At 31.1% G+C, this 14,986-nt stretch overlaps 2 protein-coding genes across 4 annotated transcripts; one reads left to right on the top strand and one right to left on the bottom strand.

Moving 5' to 3' along the window:
* Positions 1 to 335: 335 nt before the first annotated feature.
* LOC133039444 (uncharacterized) lies at positions 336 to 1,323 on the bottom strand. The gene is made up of 2 exons (XM_061118354.1): positions 922 to 1,323; positions 336 to 791 (listed from the first exon to the last, which is right to left on the bottom strand). The coding sequence occupies exons 1-2, from the start codon at positions 1,321 to 1,323 to the stop codon at positions 336 to 338; spliced, it is 858 nt and encodes a 285-aa protein (XP_060974337.1).
* A 1,831-nt stretch (positions 1,324 to 3,154) lies between these two features.
* On the top strand, positions 3,155 to 7,030 carry LOC115725739 (disease resistance-like protein DSC1). Of its 3 annotated transcripts, XM_061117832.1 has the most exons (6): positions 3,155 to 3,934; positions 4,030 to 5,004; positions 5,111 to 5,251; positions 5,371 to 5,390; positions 5,672 to 6,164; positions 6,563 to 7,030. In XM_061117832.1, the coding sequence occupies exons 1-5, from the start codon at positions 3,896 to 3,898 to the stop codon at positions 6,141 to 6,143; spliced, it is 1,647 nt and encodes a 548-aa protein (XP_060973815.1). In that variant the 5' UTR covers positions 3,155 to 3,895; the 3' UTR covers positions 6,144 to 6,164; positions 6,563 to 7,030. The 3 variants fall into 3 exon arrangements, with proteins under 3 accessions (XP_060973815.1, XP_060973816.1, XP_060973814.1); XM_061117833.1 differs by lacking the exon at positions 5,111 to 5,251; XM_061117831.1 differs by lacking the exon at positions 5,371 to 5,390 and having other exon boundaries at positions 5,631 to 6,164.
* Positions 7,031 to 14,986: the final 7,956 nt, after the last annotated feature.

Raw genomic sequence — 14,986 nt, 5'->3', positions numbered from 1 at the left:
TTACATTTTTTTTTACTATCAAATTAACAACTAAATTGTTTATGAAAATGTTAATTAAGAAGATATTTTTAAAATAGTTTTGTAAATTATAAATCAAGATTCAAATTATTGGTTTTTTCTTTTATATTTTTGAAATCATTTTATTTACAAAATATATTTGTTATGTTTATTTTGTTAATTTTCGTAAAACAGTAAGCACATTTGTGTTCATCTTTATTTATTTATATGAAGGTATTTAAAATGAAAAATCAGAAGTTCTTAGTGTTCCTTTATTTTGTCTTATATTTGTAAAAATAAGAAATCTGAAAGACATTTTTTTGTTGTATAGTTTGTTTCTAAAGTAACTTTCTTCTCTTCAGTGGATTTAGAATTGCTTCATTTTTGCAAGACCGTCGATTATGTCCTTTTTGGTTGCATTTCCCACACTTGACTTTTGTTTTTGTGTCCATTGCTCCTTTATATCTATCTTTCTTTGGCCTCCCAGCTGGTCTTTTATATTTTGGTGGATGTACTGTGATATTCTTCACATCCTCTGGTATATTCCATGATGTTGCTTCACCTAATGGAAGTATGCTATCCTCATATGTTGACATGAAAGCTTCTTTAGTGTAGTAGTAGGAGCAGTATTTGTAGCAAGAGAAGTTTCTTTTGGCTAGTACAGCCATTGCATGCGAGCAAGGCATTTCGTCATAGTCAAACTTCTGACACGTGCATGTTTTGTTTTCCAGATTTACTATGTAGGAGCTTGTATAATCGTGCACTTTGTATACAAGAAGGTTAGCTGTCTCAACCTGCATGAAGAATTTATACAGGTTTTTGTTATTATATTTTTTTCAGAAATTATTTGGTTTACTGTTAATGTTTTTTTTTATATTTTTCAAACAAATTATAAAATTTAATTTAAATTAATGTTAAGTGTACCTTGTATTTTAAGCCCATTTCTCTTTGTTTCTTGAGAGCCTTTTCTGGAATATTTGCCAAAGTAGTGTCCGTTTTCAAGGCTCTATTTTTGTTTTCCCAATACCATCTTTGTACCAAAGAGTGTAGACATTCTAGTAAGGTTGCAACTGGTAATTCTCTTACTGATTTGAGAGCTGCATTCACTGACTCTGCTATGTTTGATGTCATTGTTTTGTATCTTTTATTCATGCTGTATAGCCTTGTCCATTTATCATATCCAACTTCATTGGCCAAGAAATCTCTTATTCTTAAGTCAATGTTGTCCAAATCTTGCATGCATTTCTCAAATTCTTCTATAGTGTAAGCTTTCGAAGCTCCATCAAATGCATGTTTGAGCTCATCTCCTCCTTTTTTGAATTTCATTTTTAGATTTTTGAGCAAGTGATAGCAACATACCCCATGCATTAGGAGTGGGAAGTTTGACTTTGTTGCTTTGTATATACTCTCATGCCTATCCGAGATTATGCATTGTCCTTCTCTTTCTCCATATGTTTCTTTTATTTTTGCATGAACCAATTCCAGGAGTTGTCATTTTCAGAATCCACTATTGCGAATGCAAGTGGAAATATATGCCGATTTGCATTTTGTGCATTTGCAGTCAATAGAGTACCTCCATATTGGTTTGTCAAGAATGTACCATCTGTGACTATTATTGGGGTGCAATGTTGCCAACCTTTGATTGAAGCTCCTATAGCGAAGTATAGATACTTGAATTTACCATCTTCATCGCAACAAGATCCGTGATTGTCCCCGTTACATAAGTAACTTTTTAGTTTATTTTATTATTGAATATTTTTGTATCTTTGTTTTGAATATATTTTGATGTTTTATGTTAAATTATTAATTTTTTTTTCTATATTAGTATACTATTAAGTTTTTTGATTTACAATATGCAAGAGTATAAAAAGAATACCTGGATTGGATATTTGCATCATGTATAATATGGATGGTATTTCGCCATACGATTCTTGTGGGCAGCGTCTAGCATCCACCATAGCTTTTCTCTTGCTCTCCAGGCTTTTTGGTAGGATATTGAGACACTATAGTCATCTGCAATGTCGTCTACAATTTCATTTGGAGTGTAGTTTCTTTTTGGGTTGACAAATTTGTTTTTTATCACATGCCCAACTAGGTTGCTTGTGGCTTGAGGATGGTTTCCGGAGGTGATATCTAACGAACATGTATGGTCATATTTTATCTTCCTAACTTTGAACATTTCTGTTTTTCCATGTTTTGAAGCTAGGAAACTCCACTTGCAATTTTCATCAACACAAACGATTTTATAGTCAAGAGTTGATGATCTCTTCACCTTGAATGGCTGGTTTTGTCTAATTGAGTATAGGCTGATTGCATTCTTCAGTGTTTGCTTGTTTGAAAAGACTTGGCCAACATGTATTCTGTCAATTTGAGGATTTGTAATTACTTGGTTTATCTCTGAACTTGTTTGCAGTGCTTGTTGTGCATGATCATAAGCATAATCTGCTACCAATTGTGCATATTCTGTTCTTGTTGGTAACTGTTCAGTACACTGCATACTTGTTTCTCCAATTTCTAAATAATTGTTGCTGGCAAGACATTCAGGTGATGCTGATGATTCAAATGTGTTTACCATCAAAGGGTATCTTGTTTCATCATCATTTTTCTTCCTTATTTGATGGTAGAACTTGCAGCCATTGTCATCTTTGATGGTTATAGGTGGTATCCCTTCTTTAATTTGAAATTTCACTGTAATTCCATACTTGTTTCTGTCTATTGATAAGGTTTCATAGATCTCCTGTGCAAGAACATTATAGGAACATTTTATTGGGATTAGTATACCTGCCACTTCATAATCATTGTATGTTGTTTTGTCTACCCATGTTCCATTGTAGAAAAGGATGATTGTCATGGGGTCCATTGGTTCCTGTGTGTTATCATATACATATTAGTTTATTTATTATTTTTTTTTAATGAAATTTTAAGTATTTGTGAAAATTAATGTTGATATTTTTTTGCACAGTAATTATGTTTTTGTTTGGAAAAAAAAAATCGATGAATTGCATTTAGCATAAACATGAAGAAATTGCACTGTGAATAGGAAAATTTATGATCATGTTATTTGTAATGATATTTCTTAACAATGTAATATTACAACAAAGATATAGATTACCTTTTTCTGTTCGATGATTATTTTTGGTTGCGCGAAGAGCAGAGCACAGTCAACAAGTTTTTCTGCAGGTAACGATTTTTCTCCATTGTTTTATTTTTTGGCCAGCAACATCTCTGCAATCTGTGTTGTGTTGAGGATCGTTTTATGTTGTTGAGAAACAACTTCGATTGTTGCTTTTCGATTGAAATACTGGAGATTGTTGCCGAAGCTTTTTTCTTCGTCAATGGTGTTTTCTGTTTTCAGGATCTAATAAGAATTTTCTATGTTTTTTACTCACAGTAACACAGAATCGAAGTCGTAGACAGATTCGAAATCGTTTTTTTGATTTCGATTTGTTGATTATTGAATTTCAGGTTGTATTCCAAGCTTTTTTTGGTCGTTAATGGTTTTTTTTTTTTTTGTAAAAATGATTCAAATTGATTTGAAAACTAACAAATCGTGAATTTATATGTTCTTGTATGTGCGTTTGTATTTCACGCACTGGTTGTAAGATTCATATTCCATTTTTTGTTAATTTTTTGGCGCGTATGGTCGATCGTATTTTTTTTGTTTGCGTTATTTTTTTTTTTTCAATTCAGGTAGGAGAAGCCTACGTGTCACGTTATTAGGGTTCATTTTTTTAATTAAGGTTATTTCTGTTAATTGATTATATTATAGGTATAATACTAAAATTTTCCCTTAAATATATAAACGATTCAGTGACTGAATTTCTGCTTTGCGAACTGCTCGATCCAACGATATCCTACTGGGTGGTGAGGAAGTTATCTACTAAGTTGCTTGATCTTAATGGGTGCTCCAATCTCACAACTCTTTCAGAGATTTCCGGTAATGTAAAATTTATTCGTTTAAGTGAAACAGCAATCAAGGAATTGCACCCATCCATTTTCTCTCTCAAAAATCTTCTTGCACTCGATCTACAGGGGTGTAAACACCTGAGGGAACTTCCAAATTCTATTTGTGAGTTAGAATCATTGGAATACTTAAATTTGGGTGGATGTGTATCCTTTGACAAGTTTCCCAGGCTTCCAAAAAGTATAAAAGGATTAGATTTGAGTGGAACATTAATACAAAAAGTTGAATATTCATTATTCGACTGTCTACCTTCTGTCAATGTCTTATACATGCAGGCTTGCAAGAAGCTTGAAAGCCTCCCAGCTACCATTTGTAAGTTGAAGTCTCTTCAAGTACTTAATCTTGAAGATTGCTCACAATTGAAAAGCTTTCCAGAAATCTTGGAGCCTATGGAGAAACTAAAGTACCTTTATTTAAATAGAAGTGGGATTGAAGTGCTTCCATCATCAATAGAGAATCTTGTTATGCTTGAAACGCTCTCCTTGAGTGGGTGCGAAAATCTCAAGTCTATTCCAATTACCATTTGTAAGTTGAAGTTTCTTAGAGAACTTTATCTTGGAGGTTGCTCACAATTGAAAAGCTTTCCAGAAATCTCGGAGCCTATGGAGAAATTAGAGAAACTTTATTTATATGGAACTGGGATTGAAGTGCTTCCATCATCAATAGAGAATCTTGTTATGCTTAATAATCTAAACTTGAGTGAGTGTAAAAATCTCAAGTCTATTCCAACCAGCATGATCAATATGCGCAACATTGACTCTATTGAGCTTGATGAATATCCACAACTCCAAATTCTGCCATATAATGGTTTACCAGTCGAAGATTCAAGTGAAACCAGTACTAGTCAACTACTTCTAACACATGATCAACCGTATATTTGCAGTAGTTGTACTTATTCTACAGCAATCCTAAATTTGCATTATCATGGTGTTGATTTCACCTGTTGTCAGTGCTTTCTATTCTACACCATACGTAACATTTTGGCTGCCCAATATTTCATGGATGAAATTTTCATTGGCAAATGTAGGGATGGAAGAGTAAATGTACTATATCTCTCTTATTTATATTCCTTAATAGAATAAATTCAATAGTATAGTTTTTTCACCATTAATATTTACATAAATGACTTTTGTTTTTCATTTATTGTAGGATTGGATTGAAGCTATTACACTAAGTTCTCTTCATTCAGGAGATTCAATTGATCAATCTATTGAATCAATATTTCCAGATCTAAACTTGCCTGCTACCTTTTTAGAAGATTATGACAAATGTAGGGATGAAAAAGAAAAGGTATAAATATCTCTCTTACTTATATTCCTTGATAGAATAAACTCAATAGTATTATAGTATATAGTTTTTCTTCGCCATTAATATTTACATAAATCTCTTTTGTTTTTCATTTATTGTAGGATTTGATTGAAGCTATTACACTAAGTTATTCTCTTCATTCAAGAGATTCATTTGATGAATCTATTGAATCAATCATATTACCTTATCTAAACTTGCCTGTTACCTTTTTAGAAGATTATTATGACAAATATAGGGATGAAAAAGAAAAGGTATAAATATCTCTCTTACTTAAATTCCTTGATATATAGAATAAATTCAATAGTATAGTTTTTCACAATTAATGTTTACATAAATGACTTTTGTTTTTCATGTATTGCAGGATTTTAGGACAAGTTTTTGTTATTCAGGAGATACAATTACTCAATGGTTTGCCCATCAATCTATGGGATCATCACTTCAACTAAACTTACCTTTTTCCTCTCCAAAAGATCTTCGCAAGTACTTCTTAGGCTTTGCTTTATGCATTGTTGTTGAGTTTGAAGCGACAACATTAAAACGTGATGATGTGTTGACATGTAAATACAATCTGAAAACCAAGACTGGTCAGAACTTTCAATTCTATTCAATTATGCAATGCCAAAAAGCTACTCATTTTGATGATGATGATGATGATTCTAATTTAGACTCGTCCTCAAATCATCAAGTGTTCGTAGGGTATCTATACCGCAAAGACATTTCTATGAAAAGGTATGCTTTTTATGAGGAATATTATGATTTTTTATTAGGTGAGGAAGAGAGTGGCATATTTGAGTTTCATATTAGCAAAGGAACAATAAAACAATGTGGAGTCCACTTGCTATATCGCCAAAATATTCAGCTTCAAGACAATTAACTCTAATTCCTATTCATCAAGGTAATTTATTACTATATAAAACTTCTCTATTTTGTTTCTTTCTACCTTTATTAATTGTTATTTTTATTATCATCAACATGTCTAATTTTTTTAAAAAAAATAATGAACATTCATTAAAAATAATTTAAATTTAATAAATCAGCATCATAATTTAAGTTTGATTTGACTTTAATACATAACACGTCTAATTAATATTACTTTCTACTCACAATTACATATAATACATGTTATTATTTAATTTATTTAGTAATACAAGTGTATTTTTATGATTTATATATGGGGATGTATACATATATAATAGATTTGTATTGCAAGGATTAAATACCTTATTTTCCAACTAAATATCATCATTCTTTAACAAGAACTAAAGTGTCATTATCGTTTTTAATTAATTTCAGGTTAATTTCTCATATTTCCAGAGAAGGAAATGAATTAGGTTGCGTCTAAGCTTTTGAAGATTTTATGTGTTGGATCTCATGTTGTACTTTTCTTAAAGCGTGGCACTCTTTTTCCTCTTTTGAGGTTTTACCCACTCATGTGGTTTTACTCTTTAGAGGTTTTGACGAGGCTTCGATATATATCATAATTTATTTAGTAATTTTGTTTTTGCACACTCAATTATGTAATCTTTTTGGGTGTTTAGTAGTTTCGATCATATTAATTTGTAACCCAAACTATACTCTGTATTAGTTCTTATATGATAATTGAATAGTTAGGTGTAGACGATGGCTTTAGAGTTGGGTGCCGACCTAGTTGGGATGCTTCTTTATTAGCCTGATTATGCATCTCTATTCACATTTCTTTTAAAAGTATTATTTGTAATTTTTCAAAAATTAGTAATATATATATTTTCCTATGAGAACTTATGAAGATGCTTTTTATGTAGCACTAAAAAATAACTTTTTTTAGTGACAAATTTTTAGTTACAGTATAATTTTTTTGTGACTAAATATAACTTTTAGTTACAATAAAAAGTTACTTGTGACTAAAATATATAGTATATATTAATAAGATACAAGTTGTCACTAATTTAGTTTTAGTCACAACAAGTATTGTGACTAAAAATACATTGAGTCACAATAGAATGTAATTTTTGTGACTAATATCTATACTTACAGACCTTTTAGTCACCATATTAGAATAATGATTTATAATGGGAAATTTGACAATCTATGCTTGAAGCGGATTTCGGGACTCTTAATATTTCACTTAACAATGTTGATGACGATGATTGATTTTTTAGATGGGGTAGAGAATGGCATATTTGAGTTTCACATTAGCAAAGGAACAATAAAACAATGCAGATTAGATGTAATTTGACATATAAAAGTAACTGATCCAATTCAATTTACACATATTTATTTATTTTTTAAAAGTTTATTGTAAAATGTGTTTGTTTATAAAGTAATTGTCAGGTATACATAAGACGAATTTTGTGGTCCATTTATATTTTATATACAACAAATTTGTAACAATATTAATATTTTAGGTTGATTCGCTAGCTGCAATAAAAATTTCTATGTAGAATTCTGAAGAAAAAAAAAAAAAAAGCTGTTTTGAAATGTAAAAATAAAAAAGTCCCTATATTTGACATTTTTTTTTAATTAAGTAACTAAACTATACATAGATATACCCATTAAAAAGTGTTTCATATCGACTAGTATTAATTTATGAATATTCTTATTTTTGAACTCTTAATAATAAATTAAGATATGTTAAGCTAACTTATATATTAAATAAATACTAGAAGAGGTAACATATTGTTATTGGTGTTATTTAATATTAAGTCTCACACAATTTAATTTAATAAACAATATATAAAAAATCCCTAATCACTCATATCGCGTTGAACACTTTAAGCCGCCTAATACCAATAAAAAAATGAATAGGAAATAATTAGAAAGAAAGAAAATGGTTTTCGATTGGTTTCGTTTCATAATTTGTTTTGTTTCGATTGGTAGGTATACACACGCGAAAAAATAGTTGCATGCAGGGGCGGAGGTATTGCTTGGGTTGAAGTGGCCATGGCCCTCCCTCAATCTCAACAAATATTTAATTACTTTGATGATATAATTAATATCTATTAAGAAAAACTTTTAAAATACTGTTATTTTGAATTTTTTGAGATATATAATTAAAATTTATAATTTATTAAATAAAAAATTATTCACTTAAAATATTACATATAGTTTTGTATTCCAAATTCAATAGCATTTTTCCTTTATGGAAATATTATTTTGTAATTTTTATTATCTACTGCTACATAAAATGATATTCTTGATTTCCTTACAAAAAATAAACAAAATCTTTTTGATCTAGAAAAAAAAAAGTAAAATATAATAACTTTAACACTTCCCATGAATATTTTTGGAAATTTTGACTAATTATTACTAATGTATATTGAAAAATATTTAAAAAATTTATTATAATTATTAAAAAAATTCAATATTAAATATTAATTATTATATAATATGAATTTTTTATGTAATTACTAATTATTTTGTTAAACAGGACAATAAAAATTAATATGAAATTATCACTTTTACATCGAAATACATAATTTACTTTAAAATATAATATAATTATTAGAATGTATAATTAGGAAATTAATACCATAGTAATTATACAATTATATCTAAACACTCCTTATTAATAATTTTTGTAACGTACAATTCTATAAAAATATTTTGTTTTAATAATTGGCCCCCCTAAATATTTCGTCCTGACTTCGCCCCTCATTGCATGTGATGAATATTGATTAAAAAAAATGTTAAAAGGCACTTTAAGACCATCAAGTACTATAAAAGGTATTAAATTACTATTTGTGCAATTTACTATTGAACTTTTTATTTTTTATTTAATAAATAATATTATAAACTACTAAATGTTTACAATATAATATTAGGCACCTTAAAATACCTTATAACAATATTCTAATTAACATCCATATATTTCTCTTAAATAGCACACACTCCTACTACTATAATCCCACTACTTTAAATTTATTAAAAGAACATTTGAAAGTAACTGATACTATATATTTCTATCTAGATCCGATGATCAAAAATTTAAGCCTTATATGTATCCTGTTTAAAACAATATCAGAGTCTGTACTGACAAAATTAGAGAAAAATTACAGTTTTGCAAACATTAGGTACTTATGCCGCTAAAAATAAACATTGAGTTTATACCGCTTATAAACATACAATTTTGGATATTTATGCCACTATTTATCCTAATTTGTTTATTAATGTATATAATCAAACAAAAATAATTTAGAAAGTGAAAAGATTTGGAGATAACAATAGCAAGAAAGAACTGATTTGAGTTCAAAAATGAATAACTGAATTAACTAACATGTTGTTTTTAACCCAATATAGCTTCATTAATCCAGCTCCCAACCAAATAAAAATTTGTTCTATATATTAATTAGTATTTTAGAATGTGAAAAAAAAAACTCAGCTCATCACTTCAATTTGCTGCCAAAACCGAAAAATACCGATTTACGCATTCGAAGTGAAGTGAGATCATCTTAATCTTATCTTCCTAATAACCTGTCAGATTACTTCTAACAAAATCATGTGAAAACTCTCAAAGCTCGTCGTGGTTTTGTGGTTGTTCTCGGTTCATCAAATCTAGTTTTTGTTGTAGTTCCTACGAATTCAACACCAATACAAAAATCCCAATGAGAACGTAAATAATTAGGGACCGATTAGAAAGCGAAACACATTTTCAAAGTTTGTTACCTTAAGTCTTGACTCGACACAAACAGCCGGTGTCGATAGCAATGCTACATATCTGCCATGACCAAAACCAAATAAAATATTAAGACAGGAAGATTGAAAAGGGAGAAAATGAAGATTTGGGTAAAAGTTTATCAAGAGAGTTCTTACTCGCATCGACTTGGTTCATCTACGTCCGTAACCTCGTTTTTCAATCCACATCTAAGTCTAACCTGAAGGACAAACAAACCATGCATATGAGATTAAAATCAATACAAAAGTTTTGGGCATAACTAATCTGAAAAGATGAGAATAAGTACCTTCAAACTTCTATCTGGTCCATTCCAACACTTATCTCCATTTGAAAAGATCATCATTCTGTACGAGTCTTCGAATTTGTCCCATTGCCTAGTTCCACAGAAAATATGAATCAATCACAATAAATGAAGCATGGATAATATCATCAATGTAATCGATATTGAAAAACTATAAAGTCAAGACTAGTCATCTTCTAAAATGTTTTTACTAAATCAAAAGAGAGGATTTCAGCCAAACATATATACGAACATGAATATCCAAGGAGCATTGCTATTAGGTACCGTGGTTCTTAGCACCGTGGCGTCCTATAAATAGTTAGCGACTTTCTATAATTATTATTAAAGTAAAATAAATGGGAGCTGATATTGAATTGCACCAGTAGCGATATGATACTTTGTGTTAAGACAGCTAAAGTTAGTTAGGCTTAGGCAGTTAGGTAGGATGATAGTTTGCTTAGCTGTCCTAATTAGTTGTTAGTTGTTATTGTAGTTAGCTTAATCGATTGAGCTTAAGCTCAGTTCAAGTTAGTTACAGAGCTAGAGTTAGTATATAAATTCTACCATTCAAGGCTTAATAAAATGAGTTGATCTTTTCTCCATTCTTTCCTATTCTTTCTCTTTCTTGTTCTTTCAAAATTTCCAAATGTGATAACAAAGGCGAAAAAGATTAATATATAGTCTAATAAGAGAGGACAGGAAAAAGGGTACATTAACATTAACTGTTATTTTTTTGAGAAAAAACATGAAGAACTAAAGACACTTACCCCAAACGAGTGGTGCTGTGTCCATCTACCTGGGAAGCTTGTTTGTATGGGCACACTCTATAAACATACCTGACCCAAGAATTTTCGAATTCCAAAGATTAGTATCATCGAAATTATCGAATCCAAATTATGAAAAAGAATGAGAATAAACAGTCAAAACATATATTACTTGTTTTCCTTGCCCTCAAAACATTGACCATAGAATGAATAGAATTCCTTTTCCACTCCTGCAATTTACAAACTGAGTTTAGCCAAGGAAAAAGAAACTCCATAATTATAAACGCAGATAATTCTTACAGACCGAAATCGTGTTTTAGCTTCTGTGTCAAACTCGATATTCGTGATTGGATTTTAGACAATTTATTACTGGACTCATCGTATTCCTTACGTATACGAGCAGCATCTGAGGAAGCCAACATTATACATAAATACTTTCGGTACACTTATTTCCAAAGTCAAGAAACAAAAAAACTAAAAATCAAAAGCTTTTGGGTTATACCTGACTGATTCACCGGAGTCTGGAATAAATTAACAACTTGAAGAACACTTCGCACCTTTTGTTGTATTGTCTCCAACCAAGAAGGATTACTTGAGGTTGTTACATCTAAAATATAGTTTAAAAATAGATAATAGTAGACATGAAGTGACAATCAGCTTATTAATCATGGTCAAAGAAATTGTTAAATGAAATACAAAATAGAAGATTTATTTAAAACAAACATTTAAAATACCTGAAAAGTCAGAATCAACATCTGAGTCATACTTGTATGAAGAACTAGAATCTTCAGGATCCTCTTCTCTAATATCATGATCCTCTTTCATATCATCCTCTAACTCATCCTCTATATTGCTTTCATCATACTTATGGTGTTCATCATCGGTTTCTGAAGCATAGCCATCATCTTCCTCGTCATGTGTGGTGTCCTTTGGCATCTCTTCAGTGTCTTCATATGCTTCATGATTATTATTATTATCTTTTTCAGCATTGGTATCCTCTGTTTGTTTTCCAGTGTTTTCTCCTGTCCAACGAGAAGCAACAAGTCGACCCAATTCTTCCCTTGATAATCCCTCGGTATTCTCAGATGCATCATTACCACCCTAACATACCGACGAAAAAACAACAATAAATATAATCACCTTCAAAACACAAAGTACAAAAATATATGACTTTGAAAATTAAAAATAAAAAAAAACAAACAAGAAATATAAGTATAATGCACAGATGAATACAAGTCTCCTAATTTGTTCACATATCAATGCCATCCATAACAAAATTTAAGTGACTCCTAAGCTCCCAAAATTTAAATCCTAAAACCATCATAGAAACAAAATTTACTATAAAATCATCAATTGCCTGACAATGCTTCTTTGTTCCGAATTTCCCATGCCTAAAAAATATTGTGGTAAAACAAAAGTTATATAGGACCAAGCTAGCCATGGTCAACCATTCTATTATAACCCCATGATACGTAGAACCTTAAACCCATCTTTAGCGCAGAATAGGAAAAAGTACGAATATTTCAAACATGCAATAGAGATAAAAATAATACTTCAACTGCATAGATGGCAATTGGCAACAATAGTAAAACAAATAATAGATGTACTACTTTCTAGTGAGTTCAAATTTTGTAAATGAATAATCCTGTAGAACATATTGTACATGTCAATCAAATAGAGTTGGTACGTGGATCATACCGTATCTTTGACTTCATCAGGGGACACCTTGCTTCCAACATCAGTTCCAGTTTCAGGCGTAGCTGCAGACTCTTCTATCTCTTGTGTTGTGTGCTAAATAGAGAAACATTGATGAAGAAGAGGTTGAGAAAATGCGAGGAAAGAGGAAATAATTGATAATTCTATATTTAAGTAACATAACTGGCAATAGTTGTCTTATACACAGATAGCTATACACTATCTACCTACTCAATTAGGAAACTGACCTTTTGATTCAAACTTCAATTAGCTTTAATAAAAATCTTTGAAACGTATAAAAATAGAACTACTATCAATTTTTGAATTACAATTGGTACTCGTGAGACATGTAATCTATCATACTAGCAATGAAGCAGAGGTTCTGCAGGTATAGTAAAATGCAAAATCTTTAATATATTAACTAATTACCTGTTCAACACCTTCAATGAAGGACTTTTCATTTTTGGAAGCATCAATATGCTCAGCTTCAGCAGCTAAACCATCATGGGTTTCCACAGCATCCTATCGAAAGTAGCCAAACATGAAAAGTAAAGGCAGTGAGAATATTTACAAAAGTAGTTGATACTTGATAGTACTTATAATGGACGACTAATTTAAGGCCAAAAAAAAAAAATCTAACCTGATCCGAAGGAGGATCATCTATAAGCCCAATCTTATCATCATCTGTATTTATGGTTTCAGTTTCATGGTTTGGCTTCTCTACACCTTCAACATCTTCCTGCTTAGCTTCACCCTCATGTTTGGTTTTCTCCTCGGCCTCTTTCTTCTCTTTCTCTTCTTTTTCTCTCTGTAAACGTTCCTTCTCCTCTGCCTTTTCAATCTGTTCTTTACGCTCTGAGGTGAAGGAGAGATAGTTATGTAGTTCCCATAAGATGGAACATGATTCAGAAATCTAAACACAAATATCAAATGACTGTGCACAATGATGTGCTCACCTCTCCTGGATATACCAATGTGCTTATTATTATAACAACAAAAGATACTGACCCGTTTATTTGCAATTAGAACAATTAGCACAAAGCATATGGATGATGACATTTATAATGACTGAATAATCTATATATATACTTATTAAAAAAAAACAAGAATGAATAGAAACACTGAGAGGATTATACCCCTAAGCTGCTGGACAAGTCCTTTAAGTGTTTTCTCTTCATTTTGTAGCTTTGTACAAGTTTAGTTAACCTTCCCCCGTTGAGATTTCACAACATTTTTGATGAAGATAAAGAATTTGAAGTGATGCAGAAATATAATTCTTTTATGGTTAAATTTATAAATTATGGAGAGGATACACAAGGGCTTTACAATGTTTTATCTTCACATGGAATGTATGAAGGGTGAAGAAGTAGATCAAAGAAAGAAGAAACCAGAACAGAGTATGTTCAAAACAGAGAGAAATTCAGGAAAAGTTCAATCTTTATTAATGACCAACTGAGAGTTTATATACACTCTGAATTACAACAGAACTAAACAAAACTAACAAGATAAAACCAACAAACTAAGTAACAGAAAATAACTAACACAACTAACCAACTGTCAAAACAGTTAGTTAGTTAACATCCCCCCTCAAACGAAAAGGAGATGACACAACTTTGAGTTTGGTTTTCAAGTAATGAAATCTATCTTTAGGCAGAGATTTGGTCAATATGTCAGCAACTTGATCCACGGAAGGAACATATCGAATCGAGACTTCATTATTGAGAATCTGATCACGCACAAAATGTTGGTCAATTTCAATGTGTTTGCAACGGGCATGGAAAACAGGGTTGGCAGCAAGAGCTGCAGCCCCTTGATTGTCAACCCAAATAATGGGAACATCAGCTAGAGTGACCTGTAATTCAGTAGAAAGAGACTGAAACCATTTAAGTTCAGCTGCTGTGTTGGCCAAGGCACGAAACTCGGATTCAGTTGATGACCGAGCAACTACAGGCTGTTTCTTAGCAGACCAAGAGATGAGATTTGGACCAAGAAAGACAGCGTAGCCACCTGTAGAACGTCGATCATCAGGGCAGCTCGCCCAATCAGCATCAGAGTATGCTTCAATAGACAATCGGGTTGCTGGTGTGAGCTGCAGACCATGTGAAATTGTCCCTTTTAAGTATCTCAACAATCGTTTACATGCTTCCCAATGAACCACAGTAGGAGCATGAATAAATTGTGATAACTTGTTGATAATAAATGCTACATCGGGCCTTGTTAAGGTCAAATACTGTAATGCCCCAAGTGTGCTACGGTATAGAGTTTTGTCCTCAAATGGTTGTCCCTCTGTTAAAGCAAGTTTATGAGCACTACTTGTGGGATTTGAG

This window comes from Cannabis sativa, chromosome 6 (assembly GCF_029168945.1).
Source record: "Cannabis sativa cultivar Pink pepper isolate KNU-18-1 chromosome 6, ASM2916894v1, whole genome shotgun sequence".
NCBI lineage: Eukaryota > Viridiplantae > Streptophyta > Magnoliopsida > Rosales > Cannabaceae > Cannabis > Cannabis sativa.
This window is presented reverse-complemented; position numbering and strand designations above follow the sequence as displayed.

Coding starts and splice junctions, on each gene's coding strand:
- LOC115725739 (XM_061117831.1), top strand. CDS start 3,896: ATGGGTGCTCCAATCTCACAACTCTTTCAGAGATTTCCG. Junction 5,005..5,110: donor GTAGGGATGGAAGAGTAAAT/GTACTATATCTC, acceptor CATTTATTGTAG/GATTGGATTGAAGCTATTAC. Junction 5,252..5,630: donor GTAGGGATGAAAAAGAAAAG/GTATAAATATCT, acceptor CATGTATTGCAG/GATTTTAGGACAAGTTTTTG.
- LOC133039444 (XM_061118354.1), bottom strand. CDS start 1,323: ATGAAATTCAAAAAAGGAGGAGATGAGCTCAAACATGCATTTGATGGA. Junction 792..921: donor AAATGGGCTTAAAATACAAG/GTACACTTAACA, acceptor TTCTTCATGCAG/GTTGAGACAGCTAACCTTCT.